The 22,238-nt window shown below is 43.2% G+C and overlaps 1 protein-coding gene across 1 annotated transcript in view; it reads left to right on the top strand.

The window, feature by feature from the left end:
• Positions 1-17,960: 17,960 nt before the first annotated feature.
• CUL1 (cullin 1) overlaps positions 17,961-22,238 on the top strand; it is a 47,120-nt gene continuing 42,842 nt past the window's right edge. Inside the window, exon 1 of the mRNA XM_004382358.2 lies at positions 17,961-18,992. Coding sequence (XP_004382415.1) covers positions 18,853-18,992 — 140 coding nt within the window. The 5' untranslated portion in view covers positions 17,961-18,852. The remainder of the gene's footprint in view (positions 18,993-22,238) is intronic.

Genomic DNA, 22,238 nt, shown 5'->3' with positions numbered 1-22,238 from the left:
GCTTCTTTTCCTGTGGCCAGTTGTCCCCTTGGTGGGGTCATCTTCCTCTTCTTTCCCCCATATCTTAATCCCCACAGGTTTCATGCCCTCCATGAAACTGTCTTAATCTCCAAACTCATTTACCGTGTTGGTATTTTACTGTATTTACTTATAACATTATACTATAGACTGATGAATTGTCTTCAGTGTGGAATTTTCTTTTTCTTAGTGGTATCATGGACTTCTCATCCTTTTTTGCTTATTTCACAACTCCTAGTGACAGATCCCTGGTGGCACAGTGAGTGGTTAAGAGCCATGGCTGCTAATCAAAAGGTCAGCAATTCAAATCCACCAGCCGCTCCTTGAAAATCCTAAAGGGCAATTCTACTCTGTCCTGTAGAGTCGCTATGAGTTGGAATCAACTCACCAGAAGTGGGTTTGGTTTTTTTCTTTTTTTTTTCTTTTTTTTAAACTGATGGTAGTAGTAGGAGCCCTGGTGGTGCAGTGGTTAAGTGCTTGGCTGCTACCTGGAAAATCTGCGGTTCAAATCTGCCAACCACTCTGTGGGACAAAGATGTGGTAGTCTTCTTCTGTAAAGATTTACAGCCTTGGAAAGTCTATAGGGCAGTTCTGCCCTGTCCTAGAGGGTCGCTATGAGTGGGAATCGACTTGACGGCACCTAACAATAACAGTGATTGGAGATGTATTTTTAAAGCTGAATGTCTAAATCTAATTTTATTGTGCTTAAAAATATAAATTTGCTGAAAATTAGAAAAAATAAATTCTTTTGACATCATTTGTGCTACAGCTTGCAAAATTGAAAAGTTACTATCAAATCGACTGTGTAAGAAATGTATTCTAAATGGCACAAATTAGGAATACTATTGGAATTAGAGAAAATAGGTGCAGAGAAATATGTCACCAAATGCCAAGAAAAAATGCCTTTGCTGTGTAGAAGTTATATACTGGCTGAAGTAGTTAAATGTGCCTGATACACAAAGGCATCTGGGAATCAGGATGTGCGAAAAGGCTGGAGGGCTCTGACCCTCCTCCTGCAGGGTGGACAGAGCTTGCTGGTCAGACTGGTCTACAGCTCTTCTGTCCCAAGCAGAGCCCTTGGGACAGGTCTGGAGGTGAGGCTACCCTCCCTACAAGCTAATCTTTGGGAGTGGGAGACATTTGATTTGGAGAGGGCAGAGAAAGTTTGAAGATTTGGAAACTGATAGGCTGACCTCGAGGCTCCCCTTATGGGTAATAATGAATGCCAATACCTGTATTTCCCAAGACCCTGCTGACATGTTTTGTGACTGGCTGCTCCCCAGGGCATTCCACCACTCTCAGATGCTATCTCTCAGCTCCCTCTCCAGCTTCCTCAGTACACTCCTGGTCAGGCAGTCCTGCCTAATGTGCTGGTGCTGGACACCCCATGTGGGGGGATGTCCCTGCAGCTAAAGACAGACAGACAGGTTGAGGGAGGCTGAGGACAGATAGCCTAGGGCAGCCCTTCAGTTGTACTTTGTAAATATCCCGCATGTGGGTGACATGCCCTGCGTGTGGTGATGGGACGCGTCCCGCGTGTGGTGATGTGCCCTGCGTTTGATGACGTGCCTTGTGTGTGGTAATGTGACGTGCCCTATGTGTGGTGACGTGCCCCGCGTGTGGTTGCGTGCCCTGCATGTGGTAATGTGACCTACTCTGCGTTTGGTAACGTGCCCCGTGTGCGGCGATGGGCTGTGCCCCGTGTGCGGCGATGGGCCGTGTTCTGTGTGCGGCGATGGGCCGTGCCCCGTGTGCGGTGATGTGGCGGGCCCTGTGTGTGGCGATGTGCCGTGCCCTGTGGGGGGCGATGTGACGTGCCCTGTGTGCGGCGATGTGACGTGCCCTGTGGGGGGCGATGTGACGTGCCCTGTGTGCGGTGATGTGGCGTGCCCTGTGTGCGGTGATGTGACGTGCCCTGTGTGTGGCGATGTGCCGTGCCCTGCGTGTGGCGATGTGACATGCCCTGTGGGGGGCGATGTGACGTGCCCTGTGTGCGGTGATGTGGCGTGCCCTGTGTGTGGCGATGTGACGTGCCCTGTGGGGGGTTCACATCTGCCCTTCAGCTCAGGTGTGACCGGTGAACTGTGTCACATGGGTAGCCGTGTTTGAAGTGGTGACAGTTTTATTGATTTGTTTTGGTCACAGTTATTTTTACAATAAAGCAGTGCTACTTTACCACCCACAAGTTTTGCTTTTTCACGATATTTCCTTCTTTCTTGAGACCACTATCTGTCCATCTGTGTTCTGTGACATGTAAGATATGGGCTGGGAGTAAAGACCTGTGAGTAAACGCGTTTAGGAAATGCTGACTTGCATATTGAAGGGCCTCTAACTTGTTAATGTATGTTGCTACATCCACTGAGAGAGATATTTTATTTCATTGATTCAGAAATACCATTGGCGCTAAGGTGCATCCTTAATGTAATAGTACCTTTTGCAGGAAGAAAACCCCGCTACCACGTTTTGTTGTATAGAATTACGTACTAACTTTAGCATCATTGAAAGTGAAAGATTGTGGCCCTGACAGCAGAACTTTGGTGTGTAGTAAGTTGGTCTGCCTGTTTTTTCGTCTTTGGTGGAGCATCGATTAGCATCTTGAAATGTGTGTTCTTTGGAGACTGATCCTGGTGGGTGCAGACTTGTGGGTTTAGTTGTCTGGAGACAAAGTTTGCTTCACTTTATTCCTTGTCTGCACTCCTAAATCCTCATTGTGATCCCAGGAAGGATCTGCTTTAAACACACAGGCAAGCACAGGGGCCAGCATTAGTGTGTCAGGGTAATGCGCCAAGTAAAGAGTCAAGCCTGTGGCATCCACGTTTATTGGAGGTGTCATATATTAAGAGTGTGTTTTTATGTACAACCAAACACCTCATGGGGTTTGGTTCCTTGGTTTAGAGGTTTAGGGTCATGATTTTCTCGGACATCCCAGTTAATTGACTGAATACTGTATTTAGTGCTTCTGTCGTATGTCCGAGTTTGTTGTATAGTGCCTGTGGTCTTCAAAGCTTGCAAGTGGCATCCAAGGTACAACAACTGGTCTCTATTTGCCTGGAGCACCAGAGGAGGGAGAGTCAGGAACAGGAGGAGGAAATGGAGCGTGTGGCTGATCGCCTCCATGAACAACCGCCTCCTTTGCCACAAGACGAGAAGAACCAAATGGTGCCCGGCTACCATTACTGAATATTTTGATCAAAGACTGTATAGTAAAATTCTGATCAAAAGGGGAAAAATGCAGAAGAGAATTTTAAATTCTTACGGGATGCAGACTTTCTGAAGCCATGGAGGTTGAATGAACCCCTGAAGCGATCAGATCTCCTTAGTTCTTTCTTTAAACCCTCTTTATTCATGCCTTCTGTTTGGTTCTCATTCACAGCCTCATTTTGCCCTAAATCCTCATGCCTGGTGGAGTGGTGTATCCCGTTTGCCCTGTGCTCAGGTTGATGATGGCCACACTGACCACAGATGTGACCACTCCGCAGTCGTGTCCACAGTGGGATTTGAGGGCCACTGGGATTCAGTCTTTGCCAGTCCTTTATCACTACAGTGAAAGATATCAAAGTCTGGATTGTGTGCAATACTACCATGCTTTGTTAATAAACTGGCCCTGTAACACTTCTCACCTTACTTTATGAGGCTGGGTGTTGGTTCTGGACATTTGTCTTCTGTCCTAGTTCTTTAAACTGGGCTTAACGATTTCTATTAATAAATCTGCTTTAAAATTTCAATATAGCAAACCAATTTGTGGAAGGAAGTTTTATTAACTTTGAGATTTTACCTATAATAAATTACAAATGTAGACATTCCCTTTTGATTGATAAAGCTGATGTGTGAAAAACGTAGTTGATTAAATAATTCACAGATTGTAACAACCAGCCACATACTATGCCAGTTTCAGTTTAAAGATACGGATGCTGTGTGAGATGAAGAGCCATATGGCTTTTTTGGTAGATACGTGAGAGAGAGAGAGAGAGAGACTAGGGCAGCAGATTCTGTTATTAGTTGTAGTGAAAAATGATTTTAAAGCACATTCCGCTAACTCCCTTGGCAGCAGTGACTTGAACTGCTGTCTTACATTAAAGAGGATTTGTTTGTTTTTAATGCAGAGGAGGATTTGCTTGTTTTATTGACAATCTAGTCCACACTAACAGGAGTATAAGTGCACTGTGTGTGTGTGTGTGTGAAATCTGGAAAAAATTTAGTTATAAAATATGCTTCTCTTTAGTTCATTGCATTTATACCTTTCAGAAGTTGATTTATTTGCGGAGTTTTGATGTGTAAATTGTATTTTAGGCACTTGAATTACCCATGTAAATTGAGACCTCTAAAGTGCCTGCTCCGAAGGACTAGTCCTGGAAGGCCAACCCAAAGCCACAGGGAGGAGGACTGTGCTCCCGACAGCACAGGGCCAGTACTTTGAGGAAAGATGAATGCTTTTCTTTTCTTCATCCTCACCTTCCTCACCTGGAGAGCAGTGGTGATTTGCATCTCATCCCAAACCCCACACTGAGCAGGTGGTCGAAGCCCAGTATCTGAAAGTGCAGTCAGGGACATGGCAAGTAGTTTGTATTGTTAATCCACACCGGGTAGGTGCATAGCAGAGTGAAACTGGCATTGAGCTTAACTAACCACATTTGAGTTTTTAAACTTTATTACACATTAATATGTTTACTGTAGATTATGAAATTCAAGTTTTAATAAGCAGTTTATAAAGATACCTTTTTATTCCACCGCCCACATCCCTCCTGTGCACACTGTGATGTAGGTCCTTCCACGTTCTACGGGAATGTTAATACTTAGAGCACTCTTCGTTTATTCACTAAACACTTCTCTCCTACATAAGGTGTTGGGGCCTCAGAAATGATGACAGGTCACGTTAGTTTTCCCTGGGCCAGTGTAGCATGACAGGCAGAGAGAAGTCAGTGGTGGTCGTTACCTCACATTACAACTGTTTCCAGAGCGTTGATGTGGGTACATTCGTCGGCTGTTAGCATACTCAACTGAGTCTTTCCATCTTGCTCTTCTAGTTATGTTTCTGAAACTGCTGCTTAAGTAACGATGTTTGTTCTCTATGTTGTCCTTCTGGTGCAAATGCTTTTCAGCTGCCATCGCTTGGGTTCTGGTTCTCTTGTCAGCGGGCTTTAGCCAGGCAGACCGGTTTGAGTCTTGACTGTGCCACCACTAGCATTGCGACGTTGGGCAAGTTGTCTCCTCTCTCTGAGCCTCCGTCTCCTGTTGTACAATGAAGACAATAAACCTTCCTCCCAAGGTGGTTGTGAGGAGACAGCGACCCAGCGAGCACTCAGTACACCTGAGCCAGCGCTTGCTTGTGTAGATAGCATCTGCACTCTGGAGGGTGAGGAGCTCGGCAGCAGCGCTCCCTGTGCCCGCGTGAGGTGAAGCCAAGGCCACAGCCTGCCCTGCACCGTAGGCGCCTGTGTGGGTCCCAGCCCGCAGGGTGGTCTGGGGTAAGTCACCCACCCTCTCTTTGCTTCCCGTAAATAGAGATGATGATAGTGTCTGATTTTAGACTTGTTAGGATTGAATGAGCTAATTATGTGTAAAACATTAGAACTAGTGAGCCACGTGGAAGTATTGGTTATTACCATTATGTTGAGATGCTCTGATCCTTCTGTGCAGTATCTGGTTCCGTGGACTTCTGCAGCAGTGAGCCATGGAATAGGAGTGGTCACTGGATGAATATGGCAGTCATGTCTTCTTGGTGGCTCTATTTTACATGATATTTGTGAGGAAATTACAAATTTTGTGTATATAAGAGATATCGTCATACAGCTGTACAAGCAGAAATCACCAATTAACATTTTCTCCCCATTGGCCACTTCTGTGCATTGTTTAATTTTTTTTACTGAGGTGAAATTTACAAAACAAATTTGATCATTTTAAAGTGAACAATTCAGTGACACTAAGTACATTCACAGTGTTGTGTAACCACTACCTCTAGTTCCAAAACACTGTCATCACCCCAAAAGAGACCCTGTACCCAGTAAGCAGTTACTCCTCATTCCTCACTTCCCCCAGCCGGTGCAACCACTAATCTACTTTCTGTCCATGAATCTGCCTATTCTGGACATTTCGTATAGTTGGAGTCACACACTATGTGGACTTTTGTGTCTGGCTTCTTTCACTCAGAGGTCCCTGGGTGGTGCAGACAGTTTGCACTCGACTATTAACTTTAAGGTTGGTGGTTCCCATTTAGCCAGTGGCGTCGCAGAAGAAAGGCCTGGCAATCTGCTTCTGTAAAGATTTACAGCCAAGAAAGCCCTATAGGGCAGTTCTACTCTGTAACACTTGGGGTCACCATTAGTTGAAATCAACTCAGCAGCGGGTTTGGCTTTTGGTTTCTTTCACTTAGCATAATGTTTTCAAGGTTCATCCATGTTGTAGTATGAATAATATTCCACTGTATGGATATTTCTCAACTGAAAGGATGAAGAGAAAATTCAGGCCTTGAGCTGCAATACTGAAGGATTCTGTGGGCAAAATATTGAACAATTCAGGAAGCATCAAAAGAAGATGGAAGGAATACACAGTGTCACTGTACTAAAAAACATTGATGTTCAGCCTTTCATGAGGTAACACATGATCAAGAACCGATGGTGCTGAAGGAAGAACTCCAAGCTACACTGAAGGAACTGGGGAAAAACAAGCCTCCAGGAACTGACGGAATACTAATTGAGATGTTTCAATCAATGGATGAGATTCTGGCAGCACTCATTCATCTATGCCAAGAAATTTGGAAGACAGTTTCTTGGCCAACCAACTAGAAGACACCCATATTTGCGCCCATTCCAAAGAAAGGTGATCCAACAGAATGCGGAAATTATCTAACAATATCGTTAATATCACACACAAGTAAAATTTTGCTGAAAGTCATTCAAAAGCAGTTGCAGCAGTATGTCCACAGGGAACTACTATTCAAGCTGAATTCTGAAGAGGAAGTTGTTGTTAGGTGCTGCCAAGTTGGTTCGACTCATAGCAACCCTATGTACAACAGAACGGTTGTACATTCTGCCCAGTCCTGTGCCATGCTACACTCGTTATTATGCTTGATCGCATTGTTGAAGCCACTGTGTCAGTCCATCTCGTTGAGGGTCTTCCTCTTTTTCACTGACCCTCTACTGTACCAAGCATGATGTCCTTCTCCAGGTACTGATCCCTCCTGATAACATGTCCGAAGTATGTGAGACATAGTCTTGCCATCCTTGCTTCTAAGGAGCGTTCTGGTTGTGCTTCTTCCAAGATAGATTTATTCGTTCTTTTGGCAGTCCATGGTATATTCAGTATTCTTCGCCAACATCATAATTCAGAGGAGTCAATTCTTCTTTGGTCTTCTTTATTCATCGTCCATCTTTCCCATGCACATGAGGTGATTGAAAACACCGTGGCTTGGGTCAGGCACGCCTTAGTCTTCAAGGTGACGTCTTTGCTTTTGAACACTTTTAAAGTTTGCAGCAGATTTGCCCAATGCAGTGCCTCTTTTGATTTCTGGACTGCTACTTCCATGGGCATTGCTTGTGGATCCAAGTAAAATGAACTCCTTAACAACTTCAGTATTTTCTCTGTTTATCATGATGTTGCTTATTGGTCCAGTTGTGAGGATTTTTCTTTTCTTTATGTTGAGGTGTAATCCATATGAAAGTTGTGGTCTTTGATCTCTATCAGTCAGTGCTTCAATACCTCTTCACTTTGAGCAAGCAAGGTTGTGTCATCTGCATATCACACAGGTTGTTAATGAGCCTTCCTCCAGTCCTGATGCCGCCTTCTTCTTCGTATAATCTAGCTGCTCGTATTATTTGCTCAGCCTAAAGATTGAGTGAGTATAGTGAAAGGATACAACCTTGACCCACACCTTTCCTGACTTTAAAACATGCAGTATCCCCTTGTTGTGTTCAAATGACTGCCTCGTAATCCATGTATAGGTTCCTCATGAGCACAATTAATGGAGTTCCCATTCTTCACAATGTTATCCATAGTTTGTTATGATCCACACAGTTGAATGCATTTGCATAGTCAATAAAACACAAGTAAACATCTTTCTGGTATTCTGTTTTCAGCCAAGATCCATTTGACATCAGCAATGATATCCCTCATTGCATGTCCTTTTCTGAATCCGGCTTGAACTTCTGGCAGTTCCCTGTCAATGTACTGCTGCAGCCACTTTTGAATGATCTTCAGCAAATTTTACTTGAATGTGATAATGATATTGTTCAATAATTTCTGCATTCAGTTGGATCACTTTTCTTTGGAATAGGCATAAATAATGGATCTCTTCCACTTGGTTGGCCAGGGAACTGTCTTCCAAATTTCTACGCATGGACCAGTGAGCACTTCCAGCACTGCATCAGTTTGTGGAAACATCTCAGTTGGTATTCCATCAGTTCCTGGAGTCTTGGTTTTTGTCAGTGCCTTCAGTGTAGCTTGTATTTCTTCCTTCAGTACCATTGGTTCTTGATCATATGCTACCTCCTGAAACGGTTGAACGTCGACCAATTCTTTCGGGTATAGTGACTGTGTATTCTTTCTTCTTCTGATGCTTCATGTGTCATTTAGTATTTTCCCTGTAGAATCCTTAAGTATTACAAATCGAGGCTTGAATTTTTTCTTCAGTTCTTTCAGCTTGAGAAATTCTGAGCATGTTCTTCCCTTTTGGTTTTCTATCTTCGGGTCCTTGCACATGTCATGATAATACTTTGTCTTCTCGAGCCGCCTTTTGAAATTTTCTGTTCAGCTCTTTTACTTCATCAGAGGACACAGAATGAGGGATATCATTGCTGATGTCAGATAAATCTTCGCTGAAAGCAGAGGATACCAGAAAAAAAAAGTTTATCTGTGTTTTATTAACTATGCAAATGCGTTCGACTGTGTGGATCATAGCAAATTATGGATAGCATTGTGAAGACTGGGAATTCCAGAACACTTAATTGTGCTCATGAGGAACCTGTACATGGATTAAGAGGCAGTTGTTTGAACAGAACAAGGGGATACTGTGTGTTTTAAAGTCAGGAAAGGTGTACATCAGGGTTGTATCCTTTCACCATACCTATTCAGTCTGTATGTTGAGCAAATAATCTGAGAAGCTGAACTGTATGAAGAAGAACAGGGTATCAGGATTGAAGGAAGACTCATTAACAACGTGTGATACGCAGATGACGCAACCTTGCTTGTGGAAAGCAAAGAGAATTTGAAACACTTACTGATGATGATCAAAGACTACAGCCTTCAGTATGGATTACACCTCAACATAAAATAAAGATCCTCCCAAATGGACCAGTAAGCAACATCATGATAAATGGAGAAAACATTGAAGTTGTTCAGGATTGCATTTTACTTGGATCCATAATCAATGACCATGGAAGTAGCAATCTTGAAATCAAATGACATATTGCGTTGGGCAAATCTGCTGCAAAAAACTTCTTTAAAAATATTAAAGAACAAGGATGTCACTTTGAGGACTAAGGTGTGCCTGACCCAAGCCATGGTATTTTTAGTCGCCTCATATGAATGTGAATGCTGGACAGTGAATAAGGAAGACCGAAGAATTGATGCCTTTTTATTATGGTGTTGGAGAAGAATGTTGAATATACCATGGACTGCCAAAAGAACGAACAACTCTGTACTGGAAGAAGTACAGCCAGAATGCTCTTTAGAAGCAAGAATGGCAAGAGTTTGTTTCACCTACTTCAGACATGTTATTAGGAGGGATCAGTCCCTAGAGAAGGACATCATGCTTGGTAAAGTAGGCGGTCAGCAAAAGAGACAAAGACCCTCAACGAGATGGATTAACACAGTGGCTGCAACAATGAGCCCAAGCATAGCAACGATTGTGAAGATGGCACAGCACCTGGCATTGTTTCTTTCTGTTGTACATAGGGTCACTATGAGTCAGAACCGACTCAACAGCACTTAGCAACAACATGGATAATACCACATTTTATTTTTCCGTGCATTCCTCAGTTGATGGACATTTAGGTTGTTTTTGGTTTTGGCAATTGTGAATAGTGATGCTGTGAACATCCATGCATAAGTTTTTGTGTGGACATGTTTTCATTTCTCTTGGGTGTATACCTAGGATTAGAACTGCGGGATCATGTAATAACCCTGTATTTATCTTTTTGAGGAACTGCCAAACTTTTCCACATTGGTTGTACCATTTTACAGTCCCGTTAACAATCACAAGGGTTCCACTTTCTCCACAGTGAGGTGAATGAAATGGTAAATTGTATTTAAAATAAATCAGAAGACAAAAGCTCTACATCAAACCAGGAGAGTGGTAGGACTGTATGTCCTTTTCGGATCAATTTGTAGTGAAATGGGAAGTGTTTTTGACAGCTTCTTACAAGGAAAAGTTGCAGATCAGAATTTTTGACCTTAGGGTTAAATTTATGTTTGTGGAAAGAAAGTAATGAAAAAGCTTAAACCCTGGACCAGGCCAACCATTTCACAGTCACTCAGTGACCGCCACCCACAGAGCAGAAGGATTCTTCCCGTAGGAGCCCTTGGGAGGCGACTGAGTAGAATTGTGGGGATCTGAGGTGAGGCCTAGTTCATTTAAATGAAAGCTACAGCATTTGTGGTAAAATAAGAACATCCTCTGCTAAAACAGTCCTCTTTCCCAGTGGCCTAGCCTCCTACTCCTCTGCTGCTTTCCCAATCCGTTCATCCATCTGTCTTCTGAGAAACCATTCCAAGCACGCATCTTGTCACGCCCTCTTGATCATGGCAGTCTGACATGATTCCTTTTTCCTCTGACCTTGTGTGGCAGTTTTTGTCTGCATCTCTCATGTGGCAGTAAATTGTTTATGCTCTCTGACATCTCCTCTAGAACGTTCAGCTAACCATTTTAAATTCCATTACACCTGTGTGTCTCATCACTGCAGGGGAGGGAAAGCCCTTATGTTGCCCATACCGGTTCTTAAAGCCTTATTTCCGGTAGAGCACTTAGTGACACTGCTGTTTTGTTGTTGTTATTATTAGGTGCCACTGAGTCAGTTCTGACTTATAGCAACCCTTTGTACAACAGAATGAAACACTGCCAAGTCCTGTGCCATCCTCACAATCGTTATGCTTGAGCCCGTTGTTGCAGCCACTGTGTCAGTCCATCTTGTTGAGGATCTTCATCTTTTTTGCTGACCCTCTTCTTTACCAAGCATCATGTCCGTCTCCAGGGACCCCTCCTGATAACATTTCCAGAGTATGTGAGATGAAGTCTTGCCGTCCTTGCTTCTAAGGAGCATTCTGGCTATACTTCTTCCAAGACAGATTTGTTTGTTCTTTTGCAGTCCAATGATAGATTCAATATTCTTCACCAACACCATAATTCAAAGACATCAGTTCTTCGGTCTTCCCTATTCATTGTCCAGCATTCCTGTGCTTATGAGGCGACTGAAAATGCCATGCTTCAGTCAGGCACACCTTAGTCCTCAAAGTGACATCCTTGCTTTTTAACACTTTAAAGAGGTCTTTTGCACCAGACTTGCCCAATGCAATGCATCGTTTGATTTCTTGACTGTTGTTTCCATGGGCATTGATTGTGGTTCCAAGTGAAATGAAATCCTTGACGACTTCAATATTTTCTCTGTTTATCTTGATGTTGTTTATTGGTGCAGATATGAGTGTTTTTATTTTCTTTATATTAAGGTATAATCCATACTGAAGGTTGTAGTCTTTGGATCTTCATCAGTAAGTGCTTCAAGTCCTCTTCACTTTCAGCAAGCAAGGTTGTGTCATCTGCATATCGCAGATTGTAATGAGTCTTCCTCCAGTCCTGATGCTGCATTCTTCATATAGTCCAGTTTCTCTGATTATTTGCTGAGCATACAGATTGAGTAAGTATGGTGAAAGGATACAACCCTGACACACACCTTTCCTGATTTTAAACCACGCAGTATCCCCTTTTTCTGGTTAAATGACTGCTTCTTGGTCTGTGTATAGGTTCCACATGAGCACAATTAAGTGTTCTGGAATTCCCATTCTTTGTAACGTTATCTGTAATTTGTCATGATCCACACAGTCGAATGCCTTTGCATAGTCAATAAAACACAGGTAAACATCTTTCTGGTATTCTCTGCTTTCAGCCAAGATCCATCTGACATCAGCAGTGATACCCCTCATTCCATGTCCTCTTCTGAATCCACCTTGAATTTCTGGCAGTTCCCTGTTGATGTACGGCTGCAACCACTTTTCGATGATCTTTAGCAAAATTTTACTTGTGAGTGATATTAATGATACTGTTTTATAACTTCTGCATTCCATTGGATCACCTTTCTTTAGAATGGGCACAAATATTGCTCTCTTCCAGTCAGTTGGCCAGGTAGCTGTCTTCCAGATTTCTTAGCGTAGACAAGTGAGCGCTTCCTGCACTACATCTGTTTGAGGAAACATCTCAGTTGGTATTCTGTCAGTTCTTGGAGTCTTGTTTTTCGTCAGTGCTGTCAGTGCAGCTTGGACTTCTTCCTTCCGTACAGTCGGTTCTTGATCATATGCTACCTCCTGAAATGGTTCAACATCCACCAGTTCTTTTTGGTACGGTGACTGCATATTCCTTCCATCTTCTTTTGATGCTTGCAACATGAGGCTTTAATTTTCAATTCAGTTCTTTCAGCTTGAGAAATGCTGAACGTGTTCTTCCCTTTTGCTTTTCTAACTCCAGGTGTTTTCATATTTCATTATAATTATTTACTTTGTCTTCTCGAGCCACCCTTTGAAATCTGTTCAGTTCTTTTACTGCATCATTTCTTCCTTTTGCTTTAGCTGCTCTATACTCAAGAACAAGTTTCAGAGTTTCTTCTGACATCCATTTTGGTCTTTTCTGTGTTTCCTGTCATTTTAATGGCCTCCTGCTTCATTTATGATGTCCTTGATGTCATTCCACAACTCATCTGGTCTTTGGTCATTAGTGTTCAACACATCAAATCTGTTCTTGAGATGATCTGTAAATTCAGATGGAATATACTCATGGTCATACTTTGGCTCTCATGGACTTGTTCTAATTTTCTTCAGCTTCAGCTTGAACTTGCATATGAGTGACTGACGACCTGTTCCACAGTTGGCCTCTGGCCTTGTTCTGACTGTTCTTAAAGCCTTGTTTGTGGTAGAGCACTCAGTGATATTGATGTTAGTGCTGTGCTAAGACCCACAAATAACAGGACCACCACTTTTCAGAGTAACATTTCTTTCTGTGAGTGAACAGAATTTGACCCATAGAAATTATAACTAGCCTGCTTTAAAGCTGGTCTTTTTTTTTTTTTAACAGCTTTATTGACGTATAATTTACATACTATAAAATTCGCTTGTTTTAAGTGAACATTCAGTGATTTTTAGTAAAGTTACAGAGTTGTATAGCCATCACTACAATCTGATTTTAGAACGTTTCCTTCACCTCAAAAGTGTCCCTCTTACCTATTTCCCCTCACTCACCATTCTCACCCCAGCCCCTGGTAACCACTAGTCTACTTTCTGTCCGTGTAGATTTGCCTATTCTGGGCATTTCATATAGTAAGTGGAATCATACAATAATGCTGTTCTGGCATCTGGCTTTCACTTAGCCTAACGTTTTGAAGTTCATCCGTGTTGTAGTCTGTATCAGAACTTCATTCTTTTTTATGGCCAAACAGTATTCCATTTTATGAATGTTTTGCATTTTGTTTATCTATCTGTTGATGGACCTTTGGGTTGTTTATACTTTTTGGCTATTAAGAGTAGTGTGTAATGAACATTAGTATGTAAGTCTTTGGGTGAACATAAGTTTTCTTGCTTCTTGGATAGGCACCTAGTAGTGAAATTGATAGGTCACATGGTAAATTTATGTTTAACTGAACCTGTGGGTTTGTGTGTGGGTAAAATATATATAACAAAACATTTGCCATTTTAAGCATTTTTAAATGTACAGTTCACCATGTTGTGCAGCCATCCCCATTATCCATTTTCAAATGTTTTTCATCACCCTAAACATAAATTCAGTGTCCCTTAAGTAGTAATTCCCCATTTCTCCCTTCCCAGTCCCTGGTAACTACTAATAAACTTTGGTCACTGTGCGTTTGCCTATTCTTGATTCTTCATATGAGTGGGATTGCAGTGTGATGGTTAGCTTTTATATGGCCTTTCTCACCATGGTTTTGTAACTCCCATCAAAAGATTGGGTGGGACTATGCAGATAAGGTGCTTGTGGCCCACCAAGGGGATTGGATAGCTTGTTAATAATGCAAATAAGGTGTATGGCACCCTTGTGGGGGTGGGACGATGCAAATAAGGTGTATGGAACCCCTGTGGTGGTAGGACTATGCAGATAAGGTGTATGGAACCCTACTGAGGGGATTGGTCAGATTTGCCATGCTGCTATGTTAAAAATGAGCTATCCCAGAAGAAAGAGGGGACTTGGCTACAGCCAAGAAGAAGAGATGGGAGCGGAGCACGTCCTTTGGAACTGCAGTCCCTGTGCTGAGAACCCTCCTAGACCCAGGAAACAAGAGAGAGCTGTAACACAGCAGATGGCAGGAGACCGGCAGGAGACAGCATGGTGGGCTTCTCAGCACACAGAGTGAGGCAGGAGGCTTGCTGGCAGAGTGGGGAGCCTCTGGGCACTTGGAGGAGCTAGGCTCGCTGACCTACCAAGCAAGAGAGCTGAGTGCCTTCAGGCTGAGGCTTACTGGTGGAGTAGGGTGCCCCTGGGCACTTATTGGTGGAGTTTAAGAGCTTTGTAACACTTGCCCAAACAGGGCAGAGGCCAGGCTGAGGGGCCAAGGGACTAGAGAGAGGTGTACCTGCGGGCAAAGTTGAGAAGAGGCCGTCCCGACTGAAGAACTATATCCTGAGTTGTTTCTGATACTGAATTGTAAACTGGTACTTCCACAATAAATCCCATAATCGTGAGTATTGTCTGTGAGTTCTGCGTGGCCATTGCAACAAATTATTGAACCCAGCATAGGAGCAGAGACTCCCATGGGGGGAACAGTTGGTGTCAGAATTGGTAAAAAGGTTGGAGAGAGAAGGTATGTCTGGCCTCCGCCTCACAGGAGTCATCCTCGGGCTGTTGGTGGTGGTGATTCTCTCTCCCCCCCCGTGAAGTTAGAGGAGGTCAGACACTGTTTTTACAGGGTTCGTATAATGTTTGTTCGTTTTGTCTGACTGACTTCACTGAGCATCATGTTTTCAGGCTTATCCATGTTGTAACGTGTATCAGGACGTCATTTTTATGGCTGAGTAGTAGTGCATTGCAGGGATGGACCACATCTGGTTTATCCATCCCTCTCTTGATGGCCACTTGGACTGGTTTCACCTTTTGACTATTGTGAACACTGCTGCAGTGAACGCAGGTGTACAAGTATCTAGTACTTGGTTTTTAATGCACCGAATGTTACTAGCTTTGAGCCAAGACGTCAGCAAGGCAACCCAAGCACTTACGACCCATTCAGGTCTTGAGAATTTGGCTTTGAGTTAGTTGTTCGAGCAGTAGCAGACAGACCCTGTGTCCTGTTGGGGCACGTGTTTATGTTGCTTCTCTGGCTTTATAACAGTGGCACTTGAAGATTTTGAATGGCTTTAAATAACTAGAGCCAGCTGATGTCTCTGGAAAGCATTCTATTAGAATACTAACTGAAATTTTTCTGTGCTTCTTGTCAGTTGTAATTTGTTTGAGTAGAAATTCCCTTGCTCCCATACAGTAAGGGAATAATAGATTTACATCTTATAAGGAGTTTAAGTTAAATAATATATTTAAATTTTATAAATTGCGAAGCTTGAATTTTAGTTGTGAAGTTGTATGTGGTCTTATGTAAGGTATCAAGCTCCCTTCTTGCTGATGTACAAATAGACCCTAATTACTGAACGTACAGATTGTTGTTCTGTATTTACAAGATAGTAGCCCCCATTCTGGCATCTTTAAATTAGAATTCCTTCTGGATTAAAAAAGAGTGAAAATTAAAAATAATTGACATCCAAGTGCTAATTAGTGAGGATTCAAATGAAGTAGAACCCTTCCGGAGTTTTGGGGATGTGAGTGTATGTACAAGTCCCCTGTGTGGTGTGCCGGACCCTCCCTGGCCCCTCCAGCTGCAGGTTTGGGCCTGTCCTCACACATACGCACCGCAGTGCCGTCCCTGGTCTTGGCACGGCCCCAGTGGAAGTGCACCTCTTGGAGGTGGACCTGACCTGGGTGGGGATGGAGAGCCTGGGCTTTGGGACCCACACGCCTGGGTCTGCATCCTGCCCCGCTGCTCATTACAGGCACTCGGCAGCTGGTCGACGGAGAGCACCGAGCAGGGTGACCTGAGTTGGAACTGAACAGTGGCCTGTGGGATGGTCAGGCCCTTTCCTTACACAGTAGCGAACCACGTGGCACAGCTACTGGGACAGCAGGGTTTGGGGTGCCCTGGGCATGGGGGTAACGAAGTGGGTATGGTTGAGGCTGGGGTTCGTTCGTTTACCAGACGGAATGCCTGTGTGAGTTGTGGGTGTTGAGTTGGGCAGCAGTGTGGGGGGCAGGTTGGAGGAGACTTTGCTGGTGAGGGACAGCACCCCTCAACTCTGGTGGTTCAGGGGAAGTGGAGGTGGAGTTGACGGGGCTGACTTTATGGGTGGGTAAGAATGCAGGGATCAAAGCCAACTTCTTTTACCAGGACAGGACATATAAGGACGTGGGGCAGGGGGCTAGTTTGAAGGCAGAGAGACCAGTCGAGAGGCTGCATGTGACCCTTACCTTTGTGTTGTGGTGGAGGAATGGGGAGGATGGTAAGGTGTCCATACGTGAAGAGAATAAGCAGGACCAGATGCCTGGGCAGTTGGAGAATCTGCTGGGGATTCTGTCACCTCCGGGACTTTGAGTTGGGCACTGAGGGGGGAGAAAGCCAGAGAAGGGAGCTCAGTGTTGGACGTGTGGGCTTGTGGTCTTTAGGAGATCTGGGAGCGGGGGCAGGGGGGTTCCTAGTGCTGCTGCCTGTGCTTCTCCTCTCCTCAAATCCTCACAGTTAAGCATGGAGGGACACTTAACTTTCTGAACAGAGTTCTTTCTCACGTTTACAGCTGGAAGCCTTAGTCTTCTTGTGGGGTACTTCGCACTAACCGAGTCTACAGAATTTCTAATGGAACTTAAGAATTTCTCAGCTTGGGAGCTTTCCAATCTCAATTCTAAATGGCACGGAGTTCCCTCTTACCTGCTAAACTCTCCTCATATCAAACAGTGCAGAAAACAGAACAGTGTGTTCTTTTGCATAAATTAACGGACATCAGCAAACCTACCTCCCTGCCTTAAAAAATAGAATATTTCTAGTACGTCATACGTTGTTGCTAAATTTAGTCTTGTTTTTTTTTTTTCTAAATTTTATTTTGCTGTTGAGAATATACACAGCAAAACATACACCGATTCAGTAGTTTCTACATGAACAGTTTAGTGACGTTGGTAACATTCTTCCAGTTGTGCAACTGTTCTCACCCTCCTTTTCTGAGTTATTCCTCACTCATTAATATAAACTCACTGCCCCCTAAGGTTCCTATCTATCGAGTTGCTGTTGTCAGTTTGATCCCATATGAACCAAACAAACCAAACCCATTGCTGTCAAGTCGATTCTGACTCCTAGCGACCCTACAGGACAGAATAGAACTGCTGCATAGGTTTTCCAAGGAGCAGCTGGTGTATTCAAACTGCCGATCTTTTGGTTAGCAGCTGAGTTAACCATTGTGCCGCCAGGGCTCCGATAGATAGTTCTTAAAAGAGCGTAATGCTCAAGGCAGATGTTCTTTACTAGTTAAGTAAAAGCTAAACTATTGTTCGATTTTAAGATGACTTCAAGGGACATTTCTGATTTTGGGTTTAAAGATTATCTCAGGGCAATAGTTTCAGGGGTTCATCTACCCTCCATGGCTCCAGAAAGTCCAAAGTTCTTGAGAATTTGAAATTCTTATCTGCATTTTCCCCCTTTTGATCAGAATTCTTCTATAGTCTTGTTTTATTTTTAACAGTGAATTTTCACTAACTCAAATACAGACTTTATTTTTAAAAGATACAGCGCCATTTTAAGTCAGTGCTTTGTTTTTTATCTCTTTAAATTTTCAAAAACCTTATTTCATACCTTCTTGTTACACTCTGGTTTGTTGTCCTGGTTTGTTTAACACTCCTCAACTTTGGCTTCTGCAACAGTATCTGCTAACAGTGTGTTTGGTCTTTGTTTATAGAAACAGAGGCAGATATCACTTAGAGACAGAAGTGGTTCCTGGATTTTTGTAGCATTTGAGTTGAAATTCAGTTGGCACCACTTAGGGACTCAGAGATACAGCAGTTACTATTTGTCAGGCACTCACTGTGTTCAGTATTTTATGTGCATTACCTTATTTAAACATTACACCACTATTTGAGGAAGGAGCTTTGCCCCCATTTTGTAGACTTGGAAATTGAGGCTTAGAAAAGCTCAGAACTTATCCAAGGTGTGAGGCTGAACGTCAAGCCCAGGCCATTGGGAATCCAGGGTACATTTTAAATGTTGATAATTCTGGCCAAACCCTCTTCTGAAAAGGGAGTGAGCATTTCCCCTCATCTTGGAGAACGGTGTGGTAAAATTCACAGACTCTGGTGAGGCTGAGAGTTTTTCCATCAGTTTCTGTGGGACACTCGCTTACCCCCCACACCATGCCCCGAGAGAATTAACGACCACCCTGTGTTTCTTCCTCAGGTTTGCCTGCAATGAGAGCGCCTTCTCTGCATCTCAAGGACACCGCTTCTGAGCTGCTGTAACTTTGGGATGATACTGTGTATTTCCATCTAATGGAAGATTAGCTGGGTCTGGAATACGGATCGCTGCCCTGGACGACTTGAGACTCTTGCTCACAATGTCATCGAACCGGAGCCAGAACCCCCATGGGCTGAAACAGATTGGTCTGGATCAGATCTGGGACGACCTCCGAGCTGGCATCCAGCAGGTCTACACCAGGCAGAGTATGGCCAAGTCCAGGTACATGGAGCTCTACACGTATCCTGCTGTGGGGCTGCGCTGAAGTGCACAGACGCTCAGTCACTCAGTACTACTGTGAGGTGTCAGCATTTTCTGTCATGTTTTCTGTAATGTAATCACAGCATTTCTTTTCAGCTTGAAAATTCACTAGTTTTCTCTTTTCTTTTTGAACAGTGGTAACATTGGCTAGTTGGTAGTCTAAAGCAGTGCTGTTGGATTCAGTAGCCACTGGCCACAAGTGGCTACTTAAATGTAAAACAATGGTACTAATAATTAAGAAGTCACTGCCTCAGCTGCAGTAGGGCTCAGCAGCCAGATAATAGAACACTTCCATCAAAGCAGAAGTTCTATGGGGCAGTGCTGGCCTGAGGCGGGGTCTGCACACCACAGCCCGCAGGCCAGACCCGCCTCAGCTGCTCGTCAAAACTGCCGTGCCGCCTTTGCGCTGTGGACACAGCTGAGTCCTGGGCAGAGACCAGTGGTCCCTCACAGGCGGGGCTTGTCCCCAGTCTGCAAGGAGAGTGCCTAGAGCCAGCGTTTACTCTTGTGGCTGTTTGGCAAGGTGACCTCATCTGCTCGTTAACTGGGCATGTGATGTGTGCCAGGATGGGGTTGTGCGGTCCCTGAGGTGTGAACGGTGTTGCCCCTGCTCTTTGTTGCACACTCTGAGAGTTTCTTGATTCCGTTGGTATGTAGGAAATCGAAACTAAAGTTAAGCTGACTCACTAGAGAGCAGATTACTACTGGTTTGCTGAGTCTGGGAATTTAAAAGTTGCTAGTTCAATGGACAGTTAAGTTTAAATCTTTAATATGTATCAGTGATTATCAGACTTGGTTATGTGATATGCTAGTATGCCCCAACTAGGCCCATGTTTTAGAATTCTCGAATAAATTAACATTATTTTAAATAGCTGTGACCCTATATGCCCGTCTCAGAATTAATTTAGTTAACATTTACTGCATGTGTATACATGTGTATACATGTGTACGTATATATGCGTGTGTGTGTATACATACATTGTTGTTGGTGTCGTCAGGTACCTTCAGGTTGGTTCCGACTCACAGCAACCCCGTGTACAACGGAATGAAACACTGCCCAGTCCTGCGCCATCCTCACAGTCATTGTTGTGCTTGAGCCCATTGTTGCAGCCAGTGTGTGTCAGTCCATCTCGTTGAGGGTCTTCCTCTTTTTTGCCGACCCTCTGCTTTACCAAGCATCATGTCCTTCTCCAGGGACTGGTCCCCCCTGATAACAGTCCAAAGTATGCGAGACGTGTGTATGTGTGTACATGTATACTTACAGTGTGGTATGTTTTTCTTTTTTATAATAGCTTTATTGAGATATAATTCACTTATCATAAAATGGACAAGTCAGTAGCTTTTAGTATATTCACAGAATTATGCAACCATCAGAGCTATTCAATTTTAGAACATTTCGTCACCCCAAAAAAGAAACCCTATACCCATTAGCAATCACTCCCCTATTCCTCCCACCTCCTAGCCCGTGGCAACCACCAGTCTCCTTCTGTCTCTGTGGATTTACTTATTCTGGACATTTCATATAAACGAAGTCATACAATATGTCGTCTTTTGTGACTGGCTTCTTTCACTTCCATTGTATGGATACACCACATTTTGCTTATCCATTTATCTGTTGATGGACATTGGGTTGTTTCTACTTTTTGACTGTTGTGAATAATGTTCTTATGAGCATCATGTACAAGTTGTGTATGGGTTTTCTCTCGGGTATATGCGTAGGAATGGATTGTTGCATCCTGTAGACCAGTTTTAAGGAAGATAGATTCTTTGCCAAATGAAATGGTATTATTCCACTCAGAAGAGTTGTGGCTTGCTAGGTACGGTGATTTTTATTTTTAACGCTTGTAAGTCATAGAGCTGAAGGTGGTGATTGCAGTGGTAAGAAAAGGCGCCAGGTTGCATTTCTGGTCTACTGAAAACAGGAGAGCATTACTGTGTAGACTGGGGAGATTAATTGCTGATGTATTTCTGTGGAGAATTTGTTAATACGTAATTTTTGACTACATTAGATGGGTCCCATGTCTGGTAAAATGTTTTGCTCTTAGAGGCTGTTAGGAAGTAGAAGCTTTGTCTGCTTGCAGCCGTTACTGTGTTTTTTTAGTCTACAAGTAATTATTTATAATTTGTAGTTCATATACTTACAATTTTAATTTTTTTTAAGATTGCCTCTTTTAAATTGGTTATTATCCTTTTCTTCCAGTTTTGTCTGGAAGGTAAAAGCTTCATACATTCATTAAGATTAAAGAATCTGAGCTGTCTAAACGCTGAAGATATATTTAGCTTGTTAATATTAGCTGACATATCTGTACATTCATGAGGCTTTTTTGGGTTGTGACAAACATCCAGAATGTTATAAAAATGTTCACATTGGCATATGCACATTTGCCAGTGATTTTGCTACAAGAGAAACATTTTAGAACTTTCAGAATGGTCTTCAAAATTATACCTGTTGCTGTCGAGTCAATTCTGATTCATACTGACCTTGTAGGACGCAGTAGAACTGCCCCGTAGGGTTTCCAAGGAGCGTCTGGTGGATTCAAACTGTCGACCTTTTCGGTTAGCAGCCAAGTATTAGCATCGCATTATTTTGAGAAACCACTTGTGGGAAATTTTCGCTCTTAAAATGGATTTAATTTTTGGAGACCATCAGAAGTCATTCTGACGTGTTCTGAGTAAAGTAGATGACTAGATTGAGTAGTGCCAACTTTTGTCATCCGCTTTTAAAAAAGGCTTGCATTTGGATCCTCATGATGAACAGTCCACGTTAACTTTAGACCATCTCTTTGTGCTTTAGAAATTTTATAGGATATGCCTGATTGGTGACAAGCCCCTATCAGGATTTGTTCTCTGTGAATAGTATTGATATTATAAAACAGGATACTGAAATTTTCATGGTAACTCTGCTCTTTCTTTCCCAGGGCCTACTAGGATCCCACGTTTCATCCCTGATTGATATTCTTTTTTTTTTAAATTGCCTAATTTTTTCCAGTTTCCTTTGAAAAATTAAAGGTGTCAGGCCTTCATTTGTTCTCTCCATCTGTCAGGATACGTGGACACACTGCTCCTTATTTCAAGTTCATTTTCACAGCAGTCTTAACACGTCTCGCTTTAATTGTTCAGACGTTATTTGTGTAGTGATGGCTAGTGTGGGTCCTGTCGTGAGGGTGCGTGACAGGGACGCCCCACACGGCCGTCGTGAGGCTGCGTGACAGGGACGCCCCACAC

Source organism: Trichechus manatus, unplaced genomic scaffold (genome assembly GCF_000243295.1).
Source record: "Trichechus manatus latirostris isolate Lorelei unplaced genomic scaffold, TriManLat1.0 scaffold00093, whole genome shotgun sequence".
In the NCBI taxonomy this organism is placed as follows: Eukaryota; Metazoa; Chordata; class Mammalia; order Sirenia; family Trichechidae; genus Trichechus; species Trichechus manatus.
The sequence above is the reverse complement of the archived record's forward strand: the minus strand, read 5'-3'. Positions and strand labels throughout refer to the sequence as shown.